This window comes from Hippoglossus stenolepis, chromosome 15 (genome assembly GCF_022539355.2).
Source record: "Hippoglossus stenolepis isolate QCI-W04-F060 chromosome 15, HSTE1.2, whole genome shotgun sequence".
Lineage (NCBI taxonomy): Eukaryota > Metazoa > Chordata > Actinopteri > Pleuronectiformes > Pleuronectidae > Hippoglossus > Hippoglossus stenolepis.
Genome location: NC_061497.1, coordinates 9092367 through 9115094, shown reverse-complemented (window position 1 = coordinate 9115094; position 22728 = coordinate 9092367). Strand labels below are relative to the sequence as shown.

Here is a 22728-nt window from a genome sequence, read left to right as displayed (position 1 = left end):
GACAGCTGGGAGAGGCCAGAGAGGGTCGAAGGCCCAAACTGAGCTTGAATATTGGATAACAAGTCCCCCCACATCTATGAGTACAGTGTGCATGTTCTTTCCTTCACATGAAATGCACACTGCTCTGGACGTGAGCTAAATGCTAACATCCCGTCACTAATGCAGAAGACATGCAAATGCACAAGTAAGTGTCGTCTGCATCTGTGAAGCTAAGTTGCTTGAGGGTGAACACTACACAACCTCTGTACCAGAGGTTTTAGGAGCAGCCTTCAGAGGACATTCACTATCATTCTTTCAAATGGTTCGATTTTCAGCTCCACCAGCAAGGTCACTTTTTCATCTGCATTTGTTTGGTTGTTTGTTTGAAAGCAAGAAAATGAAAAAAAAAACTACAGGATTGATTATCTCACGACTTGGTGGAAGGATGTGGTATGAGTCAGGGAAAGATCTATAAGATTTGGGTGCAGATCCAGATCAGACAGCAGATCCAGGATATTTCACTTTCTTTAACAGTTAAGGTGTTATTTTTTTGACATTTTCACTTATTTCACTGGGAATAATTCATGGATCTTGTGCAATTAGGTGCCGCTTGATTGAATTTAAGGGGACTGTAGGGCCTTGGTTGATGTATGGTGGAGTATCATTCTCATTTATTTATTTGTTTGTCAACAGGATTATGCAAAAAACCCAGAATGGATTTTTACATAACTGAATTAAAGGATGGGACATGGGCCATGAAAGAACCCAATAAGCTTTGGTGCGGACCCGGATCCAGGATTTTCTTTCACTTTCTTAAACATTGTGAGATCGGATGTTTTTCAATATTTCTCAAAGAAATGATTAATGGGTGTTGATGAAAAAAATTAACCATGTTTAGAGGACTGATATCCAGTAAGAGCAATTTGGTGCAGATCCAAAGAAAAACCCTGATCTAATCAATTTTAATGTGATTTCATAGGGGAGTGTTGCTTTGGCAGAGGCGATTCTAAAGCCAACTGACATCAGCTTAACTTCATATTTAACTTTCAGAAATGAGGATGTACTGTATTTATCAAAATGTTAAACTCTTCTATTAACATGCACATGATTTTATAGATAGGCACTGAAGAGCAGATTGTGAAATGTTTGTGCTGGTTCCCAGGTTGTACCAGTAAACAGTGTTGAACAAGATAGTTGAAAATTTGATATGAAGCTTTTAGAGTAAAGGGTATTTTAGGGATGTAGGGGCCTATCTGAAAACATGAAGATGAACGGCAGCTATTTACAGGGCCATTCTACATCTAATGTGCGTTGTCTTCTCACAGTCAGTTTCATGGAAGCTTATCTCGAAGCAGCAGCTCAGCGTGTGAATCATTTCAACACCCCTGTTAGGCCAGTAATACCACACATTTTGGGGAAGTGGGAGATGAAAAAAACATCACCTCCCTTTGGTGTTGAGAAAGAAATGGTTGGTTTTGATCAAGTACTTGTACAATAACTACCTCAAACTACCTTCACCTGAAATATTCAGCCACCACAAAGAGGGAAGTGCTGCTCACATCCTGAGAGAAATGAGCTTCAGTTGTTTTAACGTACTAATGACACGACTCTATGAAAAGATGTTGAATTGAACTGCGGCTGTGGGATTTTGCTCATATATACAGTATATAAGTAAGAGGCAGGAGCTGTCTGCACTCTGCGCTCACATTCACAGGTTTAAAGTGCAGATGAGAGAGTTTCTTGTTTCCTCAGCTGTCAGTCACTGGGTTTATTATTTACCACTTTTTGAGTTTGGAGTCTACACCTGACTTCTCCAAGTGGGAGCATCTCAAAAACACCAGTGACAAAATGTGACATTCAAGTCTTTTTCCAAAGAGGAAAAAGTAAACAAAGTCAATAATGAACCATTTTAAACATGTAGGCAGAGAGATCAGGAATAGATTTTTAAAACGTTGGGGTATTTTGATGTTCAGTGTTGTTGTTGTTGTTTTTTTATCTGGTGAATGAGATTGTGATAGTTACAATAATTTAAATTATTCAGTTTGCTTTGGTAAACTCTGTTTTGTCTGTTTTGTTAACATGTAAATGTATTAATATGCAACATGTATGATGTGCTCTACATGAATATGTGTTCCAACTTCCTTTTTCTTTTCACATTTTTTGTCAATTCTGGACTATATATATATTCATCATCAATTTTTGTTACAGATCCCTGGACTGTATATATATATATATATATATATATATATATTTATATACAGTCCATGTTGCCATGTCACCCTCATTGTAGACTGAGGGTACACTGCCACCTAGTGGCTCATTGTGACACTGTAACGTCAACTGTAAAAGGCATCATAGTGGGAAAAAGCTGAATTATTTTTGATTAAATGTTTTCAGACTTCACATAATGCAGACATAGTAGTAAAATACAATAAAAAGAGAAATCAGTTTAATCTGACTTTTATTCATTTATGAAAGAAAGACTATTAAGCAGCAAGATCTGATGAATAACCTGGGCAAGGCACTGTCTGTCAATTTACAGTATTCATTATGTTTCAGTCTGTTTTTTGATTCAAGATATTGAGTAGCATCTTTTAATACATTTCTTTTTCACTTGTTGTGACTGGAGTCCAAATGACACGGAAGGCTTAGGATACACGGTAAATCATTCAGTCTAGCATCATAGAAACTTATTGTCAAAAGCCGAGACACAGAGAGTGAGAAGTGTCCCACAACAGCAACAACTACATGTTTACATTTCATGGCAGATACATGAACTACTGCACGTTATTACACACAAAGACACTGGATATCAAAAATGCATCCTGGCACAAATGACAGATGTTGATTCAATAACAGACATTATAATTAAAAAGAAATATTTATCACTAAAATACTTTGACCGTTGCAAAATAGTGTAAATAAATCTCAAATACTAAATTCTACAAATCTATGAACAAGCTAAATTATTTACGTGGCAGAATGCCAAAAATTAATGGCACAAAGAAATGTTCTTTTTTATGCAAAATGGTATTTTGGTATATTACATTACCTTTCAGTCAATATACCAGAAACAGGAATTCCATGTCACAGACTTGTTCCATCAGCTTACAGCCGCAGCACTGAGCTGTTTATTGACTTAATAATAAAATACTATTTTCAAAATGCTTTTCATTTTGAATCAAAACTGTCCCCTCTGACTGAAATACTTCAAGACATTGATCATACAAAAATATCCTCAGAGGTCTCCTTTTTTGCACCTTTATCATATCTGAAAAATCCCAATTACAAAATACAGAAATGCAATTAAATACACACAGCATATCAATAATCAATAATGCATGCATTGGAAATAGTGCCCTCATAGGATAGCAGTTTTCTAAAGTTTTCCAGTGCATGATAAATGAATGTAATTTTTTATTTGATGCATCAAATTCTTGGAAGAATTTTGAGAAAAAAAACCTCGGTCGAGCAGTTAAAACTAAACTCCAACTTTATTGGCATTTGTTCATTCAAAAAACCCAACTTAACAACTGATATTACAGTGTAATTCCTTCCGCAGTGCTGGTTGCATCAATGCAAAAGAGTCTAATTAATTGAATTATCAAACAACAGTTTCACTGATGAGCAGATCCTAAAAAGTAAAATAAAAGTCACACATTTATGGTAAAGTTAAAATCAACTTCAAACTTTTTGAACTGAATGTTGCATTGAACTGATGACAACAAGGATTTACACTAAGGTACAGATATAGTGACAACTGGAAGTGTTTATTTGATTTTGGTGATACAATTCAAATCTCTGTTCTTTAGAGTATGTAGGATAAAAAAAATCGAATTCTTTACAAACACCATTTTTGCATTAGATATTTGCATCTGTAACCTAAATGAAATCTGTTTTTAGTGTTGCATGTGAAAGTTAAATTGGGGATTTAAATTTTTAGGATTTTCTCGGTTGTAAACTGAGTTGAAGGTGTCAAGAAATGTAACTACAGACAAAAGATGAAAACATTTGTCTTTGATTTCACATTGTGAGTCGTGTGTAAATACTGTGATGTTTGTAACAGCTGGAAGATTCTGAATAGAGACAAAAAAAGTAAATTGTAATTTTACAAAATATAATACTGCACGGTGAATGCTTCAACCAAACACTTCAGTCGTTTCATATGTTTTTGCTTAAGTAGTCTACAGTGCATTTAATGTGTAAAACTATGAGTCATGGGATGAATATTATTGTCTGAAAAATCCAGCAGAAAAAAAGGTTTCTAGGCCCAGCTCTTACACTGAAAATTTGGATTGCTCTGGTTCTTTGAAATCATGATAGAAAAATGTGACAGAAGTATATAAAGAAATCAAAAATGCTAACTCCAGGTGTCATGGAATGAGGCGCGAGCCCGTTACTATAAATGCTACATAAGCCCCTTTGTGAGGAATGCACTATAAAATACAGTATGTCCCTTTAAACCAGTGACTTGCCTAAATTCAAAGTTAGGAACGAAAACAAATGGAATTTTCCAGATCCTTGTTTGTACGTTGTGCTGTGCTCTTGCAGCCACGTCATGTTATGGATCTGATTTATTTGCGCACAGAGAAAAAAAAACAGCTTGAGTGAGGCAGGACTGCAGTCCAGGCAGAAAGGCCCAGCTGAATGGGCTTTTGCATCGGTGCATGCGTGCGTCACATCACATGCATTCGAACTCGTCAATGCGCTGTTTGGTGTTTCCTGACCGGATCTGTCTGAGGGTCTTGTACTTGTCTCGTCCAGCTTTCATGTTCTCTGCGTGGATCATGTCGTTCGCCGTTTTCTTGGTCTCGTCCCGAGCGTTGGCCAACTCTGAGCTCAAAGCCTAAAATACAGTCATCGCCGTGTTAATACAATGTTATTTTTGTGACTTGTTTTTTTCACACTAACAATGTTTTACTTGACTCAAAATGTAAAATTCTTTGACTAAGTGATCTGATTCTTTTTTATACTTCTCTCCTTATGACTTGTCCTTAACTTTTAGTGCATCCACATTGATGTTGTATAACTGACAGACTAATAGCTATAAACTGTCATTTTACAACATTAAACGGGCATTAATACCTTCTTTGCATTTTTTTAATTACATATACACACAAGATAAGAGCAACTTACAAGTAGATGTTTCTGCAAACGTTCGTTCTTCTCAGCCTCGGTCATGCGCTCCTCTTCACTGCGGTCCTTGTACGTGCCGGCAGAGGCGAACTCGGCGCTGGCCTCGGCGCTGCTCTCGTCATTCTCGTCGTGCTCGTTTTCCACGTTGAGGGGCTCCTGAACGTGAGTAGCCATCACTTTGATTTTAAGCTCTTCTTTGGTCTTCTCCAGGTCCTCCTGCACCTCGGTGGCCTGAGGGAACACAGAATAATGAGGTGGTTATATGTTACATTTAAAAAATGCAGCTAACATTTTAACAACAATAAGTGGAGAGAGTATGAGAGCAAGTACAGAGAAGCTTATGATTAGACATCCCTCACTTGGCGTCCACAGAACTGGTTTCAGATGCTATAATGAATAAATAAAACTCTCCTTTACCTTATCCTGTATTTTTTCTATTTGTTTTCATCGTGCTGTGAACTGGCAGCTTTGGATTACTCCTAAGCGCTCTGGACGTTTTGTTGGTGTTTTCATAATAAAAAGTTTGAAAATCATTTGTGTGTTAAAATGACATTAAAAGTGATTTTTAAGTGTAATATTTTGACTAAATTGATGTAGACAGCCTCTGTTTTTATTTGTTGCTTTTCCTCCTGTTGTTTTGTTTTCAATTGCAAAGAGCACAGCACAACACTTCTTGACCCAACTCTTGACCCATTGATCGTCAATGTTTTTGCTTCATTTTGCTTCGAGCTTAGAATCTTCCACTTGGAAACTTTAGACCTTGACGTGAATCAAATTCAGCATAAATCACAGTGTTGCTTCGAGCTTAATGCTTAAAGCAGCGACAATGCTAACATGCTCATAATATTAGTATCTTCTCGCTATCTTTATTTATCAAAGTAGCATTATAAATATGCTAATGCTAATCAATCAACTGCGAATGATTTAACTAATCATTTCACTTCTATCAAGTTGACTGAACAACAAGGTTTACATTATTTAGGACATGATGAGTTAGTTGTTATTGAAATCCAAAGATTGAGTGACACTCCAATGAGACTCACTGTATCAGCCTTTTTCTTAATGCCATGTTTGCCTGTTTTGTTTTCTAAACTTGCTCGAGGGTTGGTGGAAAAACACAGCCAATTAAAAAGAGACTGGAACTTCCACTGAACGTCTGCAAGCGTGGAAACCTCCACTTAGCGCACCAGTCCTTTATGAACCAGGACATCATACTGGGGCAAAAGAGTTCAACAGGATTTCCTCAACACAAAGAGAACTGTCAGCACCACAAACACCGTGAGTCACACTGACCAAAAACCATGGAGGGGCTGGGCTGGCACCCACGCTTTTTACCAAAAAAGACATGAGGCGAGCGGGGAGCTTTCACCCCTCCCCCCCCAAAAAAACACACACACAACAACAGGACACCAGGAATGTGTGTCCCCGCTGTGTCACAAGGGAGGGGCAGTGTGATCTGCAGCACAATATCAGACAGATGCCATTTCATTTGTATTTCTACTGTGAATATATATGAGAAACAAGAATATGTGAGATCCTTTTGCACAAACTATTCCTTTTTTTTACTAAATGTATTCATATGATTATATTAATTTATATTACAATGTATTTTTTGTGTATTTAATCTTGAACGTTTTGTGTTTCCAAACGATGACATATTCATATTTTCACATGTAAAAAGCCTTTAAAGTGATTTGTGATTAAACTTTTTATCTATGACAATCAAGTTAACACATTATACTCTTTAGTACTTACATTTTTTCAAACTACAAGTAAAACTAGGGCTACGTTGTAGCACTAACGGGCCCGAGCACACGCATTTTGAAGCCTGTTGCGGTTAGTGGAGAGAGCGATCAATGACCAAGCGCACGTCTCCGCGTTGCATGCGTTTTGCGCACTGTGGCAAGGACAAACACTTCACTTCCTGCGTCCGTCACGCGATGTCGATCCTTGCCTGCTAATTGCTCATTACGGTCCATGCTATCAATTGCACATCACACTGTGAAAATTTTATGTAAATCGAATGATAGTTGTAAAACAAAGCTTACTTCCTGTTGCCAGACTAATAGATCTGTTCAAGTAGGGGCTCTGATGTAGCGTGAGCAATTTTGTGTCAATTGGACAATGTTACAACAACTTAATTATCACACTGATCAGTAGGTGGCGCTATGACCCTGCACTAATATTAATATATGGAGTGTCCGTCTGTCCGTCCGAAAAAAAAAAAATACGGACAGACAGATGGACGAAAAAAATTAAATTAAATAAAATTTAATTGAAATAAAAAAATTAAATAAAATCCGTCCGTCTGTCCGTCCAAAAAAAAAAATACGGTCAGACAGACAGACGAAAAAAAAAAAAAAATCAACTGTCTGTCCGTCCGATGAAAAAAATACGGACAGACAGATGGACGAAAAAAATTAAATTAAATAAAATTTAATTGAAATAAAAAATTTAATAAAATCCGTCCGTCTGTCCGTCCAAAAAAAAAAAAAAATACGGTCAGACAGACGGACGAAAAAAAAAATCGTCCGTCTGTCCGTCCAAAAAAAATTAAATAGGACAGACAGGACAGACAGTAACTAAAAGTACAAAAGTAACTAAAAAGTAACTAAAAGTACAAAAGTAACTAAAAGTAACTAAAAATACAAAAGTAACTAAAAGTACAAAAGTAACTAAAAAGTAACTAAAAGTACAAAAGTAACTAAAAGTACAAAAGTAACTAAAAAGTAACTAAAAGTACAAAAGTAACTAAAAAGTAACTAAAAGTACAAAAGTAACTAAAAGTACAAAAGTAACTAAAAAGTAACTAAAAGTACAAAAGTAACTAAAAGTACAAAAGTAACTAAAAAGTAACTAAAAGTACAAAAGTAACTAAAAAGTAACTAAAAGTACAAAAGTAACTAAAAGTACAAAAGTAACTAAAAAGTAACTAAAAGTACAAAAGTAACTAAAAGTACAAAAGTAACTAAAAAGTAACTAAAAGTACAAAAGTAACTAAAAAGTAACTAAAAGTACGAAAGTAACTAAAAGTACTAAAAACTAAAGTAACTAAAAGTAAAAAAGTAACTAAAAGTAACTAAAAGTACAAAAGTAACTAAAAGTACAAAAGTAACTAAAAAGTAACTAAAAGTACAAAAGTAACTAAAAGTAACTAAAAGTACAAAAGTAACTAAAAGTACAAAAGTAACTAAAAAGTAACTAAAAGTAAGTAAAGTAACTAAAAAGTAACTAAAAGTACAAAAGTAACTAAAAAGTAACTAAAAGTACAAAAGTAACTAAAAAGTAACTAAAAGTACGAAAGTAACTAAAAAGTAACTAAAAGTACAAAAGTAACTAAAAGTACAAAAGTAACTAAAAAGTAACTAAAAGTACAAAAGTAACTAAAAGTACAAAAGTAACTAAAAAGTAACTAAAAGTACAAGAGTAACTAAAAAGTAACTAAAAGTACGAAAGTAACTAAAAAGTAACTAAAAGTACGAAAGTAACTAAAAGTACAAAAGTAACTAAAAAGTAACTAAAAGAACAAAAGTAACTAAAAGTACAAAAGTAACTAAAAGTAACTAAAAGTACAAAAGTAACTAAAAAGTAACTAAAAGTACAAAAGTAACTAAAAGTACAAAAGTAACTAAAAAGTAACTAAAAGTACAAAAGTAACTAAAAGTACAAAAGTAACTAAAAAGTAACTAAAAGTACAAAAGTAACTAAAAGTACAAAAGTAACTAAACATAGGTTTGACATGGCTGCGGTCAGTAGATGAGGAGGAATACTTCCAAGTGTAAGACATGCAAAAAACAAGACATTTCCTGTTGCCACCAGGGGGCGCTGTGTTTTTAAGTCATGATTTCTGTGTAGATGTCATCAGGCCGGGACTTTTGTCTTACATGTCTAGTTTGGACTCGATTCGACCAAATATGTCCGAGATACAGAACCTCGTGTTTTGATGGCGTGTAATCAAACTTTGAGGCCACGCCACGGTCACACCTTGTGACGAAAAATCGATCTTTGAGGTAGTTTTCATCTCCATCTTGTTGTGATGACACTCATCTCAATATGAAGTTGATCTGATGAAAGCCCTGGGACAAGTACATCAAAGTAAAAATGTGGAAAATGGCCAATATGGCCACTAAAGTCAAAATGGCGGGCTTCCTGTTGCTTTTTTCCCATTGCACCTCTGACCTTTTTTGTTTGTCTTGTCATGATACACCTGGGCTACGATTTTTGTGAAGATCGGTGAAAGCTAACTGAGGGGCTTTTCCTTAGATGGCGCTGTTGAGCCATTTTTCCACGCCCATTTCAAATTACTCCAGAATACAATTACTTTTTGGGGTTTTGAATTCCCTGCAAACTTTGGTAACAATTTGAGCATGTCTAGGCCCTGAAAAAGCCCCAAAAGGGAAATACAAATCCTTCGAAATACAATAGGGCCTCCCACCGGAGGTGCTCGGGCCCTAATAAACAGCGGATGACGACTGAACTATACTAAAGTTAGTAGTAACTCAAACCGCACCTTGTTTTGCCACTGTTCCGCCTCATCTTCCTTCTTCTTTTTGGCGTCCTCCAGGAGGGAGATCTTTGAAGTCAGATCAGCCAACTCTGTGGCCTGAAACAAGGACATTTTATTTTATTATAGATATTGATATCTTAAGCCTGAGAACACACAATATTTCAGCCATCACATACGTACATCTGGATGTTTAGCTTTAATATGTGTGATAAGACAAATCGTTTTTTAATCACTGACCAGGTGTTCTTGGTTTTTCATCTGGTTCTCTGACTGCTGCATCAGTGCCATCTTGGCGTCCTCAGCACCCATCAGCTCAGACTCCAGACGCTCAGCCTCCTCCTGTGCTCGCTTCCTCTCATGCTCCAACTCCAGAGCCTTGTGTGTTTGTTCCTCCAGCTCTGTGCACACACACACACACACATTCACACACACAGAGGCACAACAGGTAAGTGTCAGGTGAGAGAAACATGGCCACCGTTCATTACTGCACGACAACAGGTTTCTCTTGAACACCGACATGTCACCCACCTTGCTGGGCTTTTATTGTCTGCTCCTCAATCTGCTTTAATTTCTCCATTAATTCCTCCTTTTCCTTCTCGATCTTTTCCTTTTCCTTTTCAGCAACTTCTCGCTTCCTCTTCTCATTCTCCAGCAGAGCTCTGATGGACAGAGAATAAACAAAATACAAGATGTACTATACAGTAATCAGGAGTCTCTCTCAAAAGTAGAACACATTAATTACAATTTCATACACAGGGTATTTAAATATTCACTAGTTTACACATCTCTGTGCAAGAATCGCACAAAACCATCACACACAAGGCAGGGATTCAGTGTTAGAATCAACAGCCTTTGTCGTTACAAAAGACAAAACTGAACCTCTTCTTGTAAATATTTTTTACTAAAAATACTAAATGATCTATAACACTAAAAGTCGCACAGTGTGATCAAATCTATGAGTAAATGTCTGTACTTTATTGTGAAAAACAGCTTGTGAATCTTACCTTTCCATCTTCTTGTGATTCTTCTCCTCGCGAGCCTGAGCCTTCATCTGCTGCACTTCAATGGTGTCGGGTTTGCGGCGGCGCATGTACAGCTCGTGGTTGCCCATGCACAGAGCCAGAATGCGCTTGTTGATGCGCAGTCTTGGAGCATAGAATACAAAGTCCTGAAACAGCAACAGGACAGGTTTTTATCAGAATTCATTCACAGACCTTGAGTATTTAGCTGTAGTACGTTGTTATGTTATTGAGGGGTAACATACAGGAGCTTTTTTGTCAATTGGTTTAATGACAAACTTCTTGTCATTGAAGGAAATGTTCCGTATTTCACTCCAAGGAAATCCAATTTTGGGTGTCATCCTGTTGAAGAAAAGTGTGAAAGTAAAAAGTCAGGGTCAGCTGCATTACTCTGGACAGGAATCAGTGATCATACTTTACACCAATACTGTACTCACTTGTCATTCTGTTCATAAATGTTGAGTCCCAGTGCATCCACTCCCAACCACAGTTCTGTTCCTTTCTTATTCTTGATGTTGAAGTAGTTGACTCCATACATCTCAAGGTCTTGAGCGATCTTCAGATACTCCATCATGGATTCCTCTCTGTGGACAAATAAGGTGCGTATTTAACTCCGGTCAGAAACAATCCGACAACACAGAGCTCCAGGTGGCAGGGGTGTGTGAAATGTACAGCGACAAAGACGAAAATAAGCCTTGACAAGAGCGTGACAATGAAGAGGAAAGAACAAGACACACATTTTCAAGGTTGCAGAGAGAGATTGTGACCTGGTGTTTGCATAAAGCTCCAAAGACCAAATGCAACACTAAAGAGAAACTTTGGTCCAGACCCTAGACAGACAGTACCAGGTAACAATAGTGTCCCAAGTGTCAAAGATCATCTTGTTATGGCAATAACAGAGCAACAGGGCTAAGATGTTTCTCTCCTGTATGTGTGTGTGTGTGTGTGTTTGTGTGTGTATACACGTGTGCCCTTGGTTACCTCATCATGCTCTTGTGCTCTTCGTGCCACACCTGGATCCTCTCCTCCCACTGCTCCTTGTTGAGTTTGTGCTGGTCCAGGACTCTAAGAACATGAGACATCAGAGAGTCATGCATTAACACGCACACACACACTGCCTCAAAGGTGACATCATCGCTGTGTCAGACTGAAATGATGATCATGATGATGAAAGCTGTGTTACCTCTGAGGGAGCAGCTGTTCACCGGACAGGTAGCCCGGTACGTGAACGTCCTTATTGTAGTCTGCGTACTTGGCCTGGACTGCATAGGAGGCCAGCAGGACAGCCGTCTCTGGAGGGCAGTAGATGTCGTCATTTAAGATTCCCTCTTTCACCTGCAGGAAGAACAGCCGCTGCGTGGCATCCTGGATTAACTCCTCTGAAACATCCTCGGGGAAGAATTTGGCACGAAACTTAAACAGCAGCGGGCTTTCCTTCCTCACATCCTGGGCTGTCACCTAAAATAAAACGTGACAAATTCGGGAGGTTACGTTTCTGAAAATAGACCTGAGTTACACAGAATAGTTCAATCTTGTGTAAAGTAAAAATGTAAAATGAGCTCACCTTCTTATTGAGCTTGAGCCATGTAGAAAAACCCTTTGTATCCTGGTATTGGAGTCCAAAGTACCAAACCTCCCGCAGCCCAATGGTCTTTACCACCTTGAAAAATAAAAGAAGAATCATTAATAATAATGTATTACTTATATAAGCAGACTATTACTGTGTCTCCGCTTCAGATCATTAGTACCCTCCACTCCTCACAAACATGGAACAAAAAAATAACAAATATAAATATTTTGAAAATAACTCTACCAATAACTGCATATCTTTAAGTATAATTTAAAATGTAAATTTCATTTAACTAATGATTAACAATTTAAGCGATCTTTCTTGCAAATTATGAAAAACTAGAAGAATATTTTCAGGTTTGTTGGTTGGACAAAACAAAACATCTCATGCCATCCTCTTGGGCTCGGAGAAGTTTGTCACTATTGGACCATACACTATAAAAGTAATTTTTTTTAAACTTGCCAACTTGGTCGGGTAATTACAATGTAGTTGAGAATACAACTAACTGCTACTACTGTGTTTTTGACAGTAACCTAGGGTCAGATATTGTATGACACACAGAAACAAACAAAAATTGAAAAATCGTATCATTCAAAATTTCAGCTTCCAAATCATGGTTGATTCAAAAATTAGTTCCCTTCTTTGGAAAGACAGCATATAACACTAGTCACGTCATGAGTTGGAAGTTTCTCATACCTGGTCAAAGAGCTGCTTTCCTGTTGTATTGGGCTGAATGGCGAACTCCAGCTCAGCATCCATCGTGGTGACTCTTACACTAATCTGAAGAGGAGAGCAAAGTATAAGAATGAGCCATTTTAAAAGGTACACCATGTTCTTCTGGTCACTGGATGTAAGTACTGTACATATATCACATACACTTTCTCTGTGTTAACATCAACCATCAAAAAGAGCAGGAATTTGTCTTTCACTTTCTTTGCCATTGCAAGAAAGGGCTTTTTTTTTTTACATTTTCACAGATTTTCCAGGGAATCATTCATAGATCTCGATGAAAAGAATCAGACATATAGGGAACTAATAGTCATGACTGAATGTAATGTGGTGCGGTTTGATTGAATTTAAGGGGACTGTCGGGCCTTGGCAGCGGTAAACGCTGCACTAAGCCATTCTGGTTGGCTCATGTGGCTTTATGTGTCTCAAAGAAACTGAGTTGTATTAACTTCTTTCCTCATCACTTTTATTTCGTTGTTTCTGCAATTTTTTCTTCTCTTTTTTCAAAACAACTTAGTACAACTTAGTACCCTCATGGGTGAATGCACTTATTATCAGTCGCCATCTGGACTTAACACTTAAATATCATTCTTGGGAAATATTCATGCTTAAAATAAATAATATATTTTTTTACTTCAAGTCCCTATTCACACTGGTTACTCAACAGTGGAAGTAAAAACATTTAAAGATCATATAAGCACTTTCTTCACAAATGGTTGGATTTTTGATTGATTGACTGATTTTAAATTCAGTCATCATCACACATTGTACAAGTATAAATAATAAAGTGTAAACAAAGTCTAAAATGACTGAAAAGGCTCAGGTACAAGCAAATGCTTATATATATATGCCTGCCTATATTCTTTAAAGTTAAGCTACCCTCCAGAAATATACAAAGAAAATTTGTTTCACATTTGTAGCCCTTAAAAATTAATTTGTCAAACATTCTTTCAGAAACCAAAAGTCAGATAAATAAATCAAGCAGCAACCCTAACTACACACACACACACACACACACTATCTATATAGAGGGATCATGTGTCTTGGTTCCACACAGTGTCTGACAAATGTGTGGCTGTGTCTCAGTATAGAACTTATCTGCAGGAAGTGACCACATCCTCTAGTGGCTGTGCCTTGTGAGGCACCGCTTCTGCTGTAGCTGCAGCTGAACACTGAGCTCTCTTGAGTCGTCTACTTCCTGCCATGTATCATGCAGCCTGTCAGCTTAACGCTAAGCTAAGGACCCACTGTGAAGTAGGTCTGCTGCCTCTTCAGGTAACATGCTCCTATATGCAGTGAGGCCCCTTTTATTTAGGTGGCTTGAAATGTTGAATACATTTATTTAACCCCAGCATTCCCCTCAATAAGAAGAACAAATTGACTCTGTGGCAAACAGACTGTGTAGGCATTTCTCATTTTCTCTGTCCTCTTAGAGATGTGGAGACCGGCAGCATGCACATCTATTGGGAAATAGCTGCGCGGGCTGAGGCCCACGCCTGCCCTCAACAACAATGGTATGCATTATCTCCTAGTTACGCGCTGATTAGAGTTGCGTTCTTTACCATTTATGTCAGCAGGAGCCCATTTACTGCTCAGGACACTTGCCCCTCTGTCACTTCCTGTCACCACCTGCAGTTTAAGTTGTACTGAAACGCACAATCTGGGCCCGCGCGGAACAGCACAGATGTCTAGAGTCATCTACACAAACAAATCTTTACACAACTCAGACCCTAGATGAAAAATGTTTCCATGAATGCAGATAAGAGTTCAGCTTGCGACTACCCTGCTTAGGTGTAAGCACTTTCATTTCCGGAGTCTGAGTGGCAAACATGAAAAGGGAACTGCACTCGTGAATGTTCTGCCTGGTTAGGGTGTGTCTCTCATGGACAGAATTAAAAAAACAGGACCCACTATTATTAGAACTTGCTCAGTAACACCCTTCTCAGACCCACGTGTCTGTTTCCATGACCTGTTCTACACAGGGTTTTTTTATCACACCAAAATTATACTAAGTTTCTCAACTTTCAACAAGCTACATATCTATTGGCATATATAAACAGTTCTGAGACTGTTCAAATAAATTTGCTTCATGATAAGTAATTGGTTTATTGAATGATTTATGGAGTACAGAGCTTTCTTTGAGAACCCTGTGTTTCCCTGACTGCCTGGGACTTCATGATATTTTTAATATTTGCTTTATCCTTACTATTACTTTATCCGATGATCCGATGATCTAACTGGTCTTTGATTTATCAAACTAACTTATCTCTTTTGGCTGATTCACTTCACTTTATGAAACATAATGTGATTTTCTCCGACAATACAATTGATGTTTGTTAAGTCCTCTACCACAAAACAAACAGCGTAAATTAAACCTAATTACGATATCATATCATATTCACATGATAATTGTAAAATACATCTCAGACTTAAATACATGATTGGCTATAACAACTCATGCTAGCAGCTGTATGAGGCTGTACTTTAGTGCAGTGCTTTTGACAATGCTTTCATGTTGATGTTCAGCAGATTCAACATATACTATGTTCAGCATTTTAGTTTGGGTCTTAGTGTTGCTTAAAATCCATTTAATTCAAAAATCTGCACAGTAAGAAGACACAATTTTACCATTTAATTCAATTGGCAAATGGAAGAAAGGCTAAAACAGAAAGCATGAGAGCTGCATGACCCAATCAACCCATCAAGAGAGAAAATGTTAAGTAATGACTGTTGTTTGTAGGGAGTGGACAAGTTTGTTTTATAATTATATGGTTATTTACTTCTATGATGGAGAAGACGACCCAAGAGTGAACTCTCACAAACAACTCAAACTTAACCTCACCAGGGAGGTGATTCAGAGTTGCAGAACAGCTCTGAAACTGTGATTAAAGTATGGTTAGCATACTATTATACTATTTTCATCCACTGAAATACACTTTGACCGAACAATTTAAGAAGAAAAAAAACACACACCATATACCTTAAGTTACAGAGAAAATTTGACAGGGAGATTAATAGTACAAATATTTGCAGGGAACACTACACATTTTAGCATTCAGTCACCACCATAGACTTTATATGAAGATGGACAAATGAAGCTAAAATATCACGGATACGGATGCTGCCATTTTGTGCTTTTGACATAATTTCGAGCCAGAATCTGTGCAGAAGTGATCCTAGTGTGGAGCTGTGGTACCGAGGTCCTGTCTATACAAACGCTCGACCAATCGCAGGTCAGTCTCAGCTGTCAACCAATAGTTTCGACCTGTTTTTATAGCATCGAATAACTAATTGAAACCAAACTAAATGAATACTTAAACATACATCAGAGCAATAAGAACTACCTAAAATGACCATCTTCGAGACAAAGACATTTGTGTTTGGTCCATGTTGCATCCACTAACATGGAGGGCGTGGGGTTCATGGCCTATACTGCAGCCAGCCACCAGGGGATCATCAAAGTATTTTGGCTTCACTTTTGGCTTGTTCATCTTTATATACACTCTAAGCTCACCACCCACAGCTAGTGTTATGTCAGTACAAAGCCACAATCCCTCCAACTAAAGCCAAGACAACAAAAGAGATATGACTAAGTTGTTAAGGATGGCCCCCAGCACAAAGAACAATAATCCTGGTTAAATATACCAAACCTGCTCCCCAAAGATATCCGGTGTAACAATACAAGGGCGAACCTCTTTATGAGTGGTCAACTGAGCACAGTCAGAGTATCAAAACATATGATAACTGATAAATCCGAGTCATACTTCCGAGTCATACCGTCCCTAACACTCATACAAGGTCAGCAAATAAGGTCAACAAGTCCTGAACAATGGATCCGCCCTGGTAACCAGAGCAACCATGCTGACAACCCACCGCTGCCTCAGCTTATCTGAGAGACAAACTGTGGACAAAAACAGCACAAACACACAACCTAATGGGCTCACGTCGAACAGTTATGTTAAAAATGTGCCGTTAGTGTTTGAAAAATATCTCGGCTATCTCTGTCTCTGCCAGCCGCTTACATCCAGTTAACAGTTTATGTAATGCCGAGCTGAATTTGAAGTGTGAAAATGAGATGCCTGCTGTGATTGTTATGATGTGGTTCAAAGCAAATAATATTCATGTAGAAAGATAATAATCCTCTACAGGATGTATATCACCCTGTACTAGAATACTGACTTAAGAGTAAGACTGCAGAAAATACGTAAGCAGCATAAAAGATTCAACTTTTAGGTAAAAGGCAGGTTAAGTTTAGACCAAAAAATTATTTTAAAAGTGCTGCACTAATTTACATCTGCACACAGATGTTGGTGGCTGAAGAGAACAAACTGGGTGACAGGAAAGGGGGAGGATGGAGAGGAGGATGTGGTTTCTGTCTAAGTGGGGGACAGTACACTTCTTTTAGAGCTGATTCCCACGACCACTGTTCTCTTAAGTTCATTAGATGTCCCTCTCAGCTTAATGAAATAGCCTCTAGTCATAGACACTGCTGCTTCACCCTCTGCCATCATCTGCATTCTGTTGACAACTCATATAATCAGTGTGTTCGCCTCACTTGTCACTTTTCATTACCAAATTTATGTTTCCTTACATTTTCCAATCCGGATTCCTACAGTGTTTTGTCTGTAGTAATGATTCCTACTCATTCTAGTAGATTTAAGCCCATATTTTAGCTGGTCAGTGGTATTTACTTCATCACACACATTAACTGGGGCACGTACACAGCAGCGGATCGAGGTGGTCTGTGCTGAGGGACTCTGGATCATCAGCAGATCCAGGGCAGGAAACAAAGTTTTCTACAGAAAGAGATATCGACTGATACAAATCACATGCAGGTCTGTCTGCAGTGTGTTCACTTGACTGCTTTGCTTAAACGATTCTTCTATTCTAAACAGTTTGAGCCTTGTTTGCTTGAGGGTTGTACTCGATACTATATTATAATTACAGCCAGTCAATCATAATTTATTAATCTGCCATACCACTGTTATATGTAACGGTCACCATCTACAACAGACGAATATTAAACAAACCATTAGATGGTTGAACTAAAAATAGTTAAAACCACTAGTCACTACAACAACAAAGTACTTACTGTCAGAAGTTTGACTTTCTCATAATGTCCGCACAGAAAACATTAAACTAGCGACGTGCATGAAAACCCCTGAAGTCCTGATTGTAGATTGTGCACCACTTGTACCTTCTACACACTGTTAATCTGCTCTGCTATGTACTTCTACACACTCACTTAATCCCCTACTCAAATACCTCTGGCTCTTTCCATTGACCATTTCTCCATAGACACACTGTTTAAAAGGACCTGCTAACAAGAAAACTGCATCTGCTGAAATGGTAAGTTGTGCTCGAGTTTTGTTTGGTAATAATAATAATTCACTGTTTCTGTATATGTGGATAGAAAAGTATTATTGTGATTAACTTCATTCACCAGGAAAACTGGTTTCTAAAACCGGCCGACTGCTGGAGTAACTCTGAAATTGCTCTATTCTTAACAGCAAGAAAGAAAATAAGAGCAAATTATAAAGGTCCATTCAGCAACATAGTTTGGTGAACTAGAAAATAGCAATAAAACCAAAAGACAATAATATTTTGTGTTTCTTTTGTGCTTGAGCAATAATAAAATTAAAATAATTTTGATTAAAAAAAATAGTTAAGAAAGCTGCTAATAATCTGTAACTGCACATCCTTAAATTAAATCTAAACTAATACAGCTCCTTGTGGATGTAAATTAAGACTTCAGATGCTGACAGACACATGTCCAGAGCAAATCCTGCACTTGTAGCAATGCTGTAATGCAGTCTAAAGGGGAGCCTGGCTTCTGACGACCACGCTGGGGGAAGCAGGGAGGAGAGCACACTAGACCGTGATGTGAAACTCCATATAAGGCTGCAGGCGAGGAAATTACCAGAAAGGAACTGATGTAAGCGCAGAAACCTTGAGTCACAACATGACTTCCTTGGGAAACCGAGGCTCTGCCAAGGGGAGTCCAGCCAAGACAGAGTTTCTCAATAATTACTGCTTTTGTGAAACATCAAATTATTTTGTATTTTACTCAAAACACTGAATAGATAATCTATATTTGAAAAAAAACGGAAATGCAAACAGTTAGTGGAAAAAAACTAATTTAAGCCATGAATCTCTCTATTCTCCGTGGCAGCTTGTTGTGGATGTACTGGGATGAAACTGGGACCACAACTTTGAATGAGTATTTGCTGAATCAGAGTCGAGCTTCCTCCTTTCACACGTAAGTTCACATGGCGCAGCAAGCTTTAATAAAGGAAACAAAACCCTTCAGTGTTGCAATAACACGTCCTCCAGGTGCAATGATCTCAGAATGAAATAACTCTGTAACTTAATATAGTCTAACGTGCTTTTGGCTTTGCTGCACTTGCACAAAAGTAAGAAAATACTGATCTCCTCACATCGCTCTCTGGTTTATATATCAGGTTACGTATTAGTAAATATAAAGCTTTCTGTCCAACATATCCCACAATCCTTTTCTGTCGTCATTCATCTATTCTTTTCATCACTAGTTTCCCCTTTTCTAACTCTCCACTGTGTGTAGGCTGAGATATCTGCAACAGAGCTGCAGTGACGCTGCAGTGGGCCTGTGCTCATGTACTGATTGTGACTGCCAAACAGCTTCTCCTGAGCCGTTACTGCAGTGGCTGCCGCACATTCAGTATTGTAGGTTGCTACCCTGGTGTTGTTGAGGCGAACAGCGTCTCAGCTGCGCTCTCCAGAGACTTGGCACAAAGGCCGACATTAAGTGGAGGACTAAAAATATGTCAAGATCATATCAAACGCTTGCAGTGAAAAAAATTACAATAAGGTTCATGTGTGACAGCAAGAACTCCTAAAAGTCCCTTGCATAGAATTACAATATCAACCTACGATAATTCGTATCAATGAGGCAGCGCTGCTCAAATATATTTTGGATGCAATCGGTTTTCTTTTACTTAAAATCAACACAACATTGCCGATTTATTGCAAATAAGTACTTATTAATGTGTAGCTTTTACTACTCTGCAAATCCCTTCCGTACAAAAAGTCACTGAAACTATATGTTGAAATGCTGACGTGATTAGAGGAATTCCTCTGGGCACTAAAGACTTTAAATGCCAGGATGCTCAAACACATTTCTGGAAAATATGTGGAGGAAGTACAGTAGTCGTAGAAACAATACCGCAGGAAGAGAACAGGTACAACCCTTAGTCCATGTTATTCTTTCTTTAAGTGTAGGAGTTCACAAGTCCATTGTCATGATATGTAAAGTCAATAGTGATAAATGTTCATGTATTTTAAGTTAGTTACAATATTACTGAGATGTGCAAATAAGGAAAGCTCTATAAGAAGCCCTAGTATCACATAGGATAAGTTAACAGCCGCACAAAAACAATACAATTTTATAGTGAGGGGTAATTAACCCAAAGCAGGAAATCAGAACATAACACACTGATTTGGTGAAGTACTTTCTATCTGTGTAAATGGCTTGAGGTGTGGATCACATTCTCATGAGTGTAACATCGTGTTCCTTTCATTATCCGATTGGTATCACCTCTCACATTAGGGCCATACTTCCACTTCGTGCCATATCAATGTTAATAAAGTTTAGACAAGAGGAAGATACAGTCAAAGTTCCTCATAGTGTATGAAGCACTGAGCCCTTAAATGATAAAATGATGAATCCAATGTTCAAATAAATGAGACAAATATTTAAATTTATCAAACAAATAAACCCTGAATGTATAAAACATGTACAGATAAGACACTGGCCCCTGTAGGGTGACAATCAGTAGCAGTGGCCCACTAGATAGAGTACACAGTAAAAATGCATCCGCTACACTGCTATCTGTTAAAACCCCACTGTAGGAATGAAGAGTGACTGCACACAGATTGCACAGCTCCTGTATTATCTTCTCAATTCAAGAAGCATGGTGTCTAAGGCCCACAGACACACACACACACAGAGAGAAACACACAGCACACACACACAGAGAGAGAAACACACACAGACACACACACACAGATAGAGAAACACACAGACACACACACAGAGAGAGAAACACACAGACACACACACACACAGAGAGAAACACACAGACACACACACACACACACACACACACAGAATCACACACAAACACACAGACACAGACACACACCCTCAACCGGGCCAAACAGAGGAGAGATGGGGCTGGAAACCACTTTCACTTCATGTTTGGTGAAGGCCTGAGCTGCAATCTGAGCCTCTGATTAAAAAGGAGAGTGAATCAGTGTGTGGCGGTGGTGCCCTCTTCTCTTCTCTTTGTTCAGAGCCCACCCAGCGGCACACATCCCCCCCCTGAGCTGGGGGTGCTCCTTCTTCTCCAGGACTGATACGACCCTGTCCTTCTCTCTTATCACACACACATAACGAGATAATGGCTCTAAAAGCGTCACCTCCCCTGTGTTAAATCTGCCTCCGTGAGCTCCAGACACGAGCAGCACGGAGCATGGGTCCTGTCCCGGCTGACACCCCACATCCCTGCCCGGCGAGAGGAGGCAGGCCTCGGCCGGACTAGCTCTGAGGCTACCGTATAGGCCCCGCCGCCTGAGCCGGGGGGATGAAGTGTGACTTCAGGCGGTCGAGCTGCGGACACGAGCTCAGATCACGTTTCCCCGTTCTCAGCCTGAATCAATGCTCTCATTTAAACGCGCTAATTTTTAATGGGGCGGGCGGGAGGGCGCACGCGCACACAACTAACGGAAAGTACCCCAGCGTGGGTCTGGATGGAACGGATTCAACATAGTGGCGTAAAATGAACCGAGAATTGCGCTTTAATGTTGCGTTAATGTTACGTTAATGTTACGTTAATGTTACGTATCAATGGAAACATTCAGTCGCGAAGCAGTTAGCAGATAACAGAGGCAGGAACTCGTTGTTTAAACGGGAATTCGTGCCAATAAGGTCGTTTTCATTCTTACCGTTTTCGGCATCTTTCCTTCCTTTCGCGTCCGTTCCACGTAGAAATGGGTTTTGACTTTGTTAAAAGAGACGAGGAGTCAGCGAGAGCCGCAGAAAACTTTTTCCCATCAGAACAACGGCGCCAAACAAACGTCTTCCGTCTCCAGGAAACTAACCAGCGCTACTTTCTACAGCAGAAGAAGAAGCGGAGGAAGAAGAGGAGGAAGAAGAGGAGCTGCCTTCAACCGTGGAAAGGTCGTGATTTGTCCTCCTTTGTTTCGCCTCTCAGTGAAATGGACCGGAGCTGGATTTCCTGCTAACGGTACCACAGACTGTAAAAACCACACCCAGGCCGATGACAGGACAGCAGCAGCAGGACTGAGACACAGGCTCCACAGCAGACTCCGCCTGCTGCCGCCGCATCGTCATGGCTGCTGCTGCTGCTGCTGCTGCTGCTGCACAGACGCAACCCGCTGGAGAAAGTCCAGCTGCACTCTCACTGCACGAGCCCTCTGCTCAGCCATGCTCTTCACACCACAAGCACACTTCTAAATGTAAGGATGCATTAACGTGGAGTACACCACTGGTACAGAGCCACACAAGAGGGGCACATTGTAATCACTGCAGTAGTCCAGGAGTTTAACGGTTTCTGCAGTTTGCTATCAGCTAACACAAACTATATAATGCTGATACAAGTACAAGGAGATATACATCTACTACATATTGGCTACCTTATACAGTATATTTAAAACAGTATGGTACACACGATCCATCTGGTTATCTCTGCTTTACACTTACTAGAATACAAACAATACAATGATGCAAT

General features: G+C 38.8%; 1 protein-coding gene across 2 annotated transcripts; it reads right to left on the bottom strand.

Moving 5' to 3' along the window:
- Nucleotides 1-2423: 2423 nt before the first annotated feature.
- On the bottom strand, nt 2424-22335 carry LOC118122039 (moesin). Of its 2 annotated transcripts, XM_035178445.2 has the most exons (13): nt 21923-22335; nt 12908-12991; nt 12206-12301; nt 11825-12099; nt 11623-11706; nt 11079-11225; nt 10887-10983; nt 10627-10790; nt 10151-10281; nt 9860-10020; nt 9626-9718; nt 5116-5346; nt 2424-4825 (listed from the first exon to the last, which is right to left on the bottom strand). In XM_035178445.2, the coding sequence occupies exons 1-13, from the start codon at nt 21932-21934 to the stop codon at nt 4661-4663; spliced, it is 1740 nt and encodes a 579-aa protein (XP_035034336.1). In that variant the 5' UTR covers nt 21935-22335; the 3' UTR covers nt 2424-4660. The 2 variants fall into 2 exon arrangements, with proteins under 2 accessions (XP_035034336.1, XP_035034337.1); XM_035178446.2 differs by lacking the exons at nt 11825-12099; nt 12206-12301; nt 21923-22335 and having other exon boundaries at nt 12908-12966.
- Between the last annotated feature and the right edge of the window lie 393 nt (nt 22336-22728).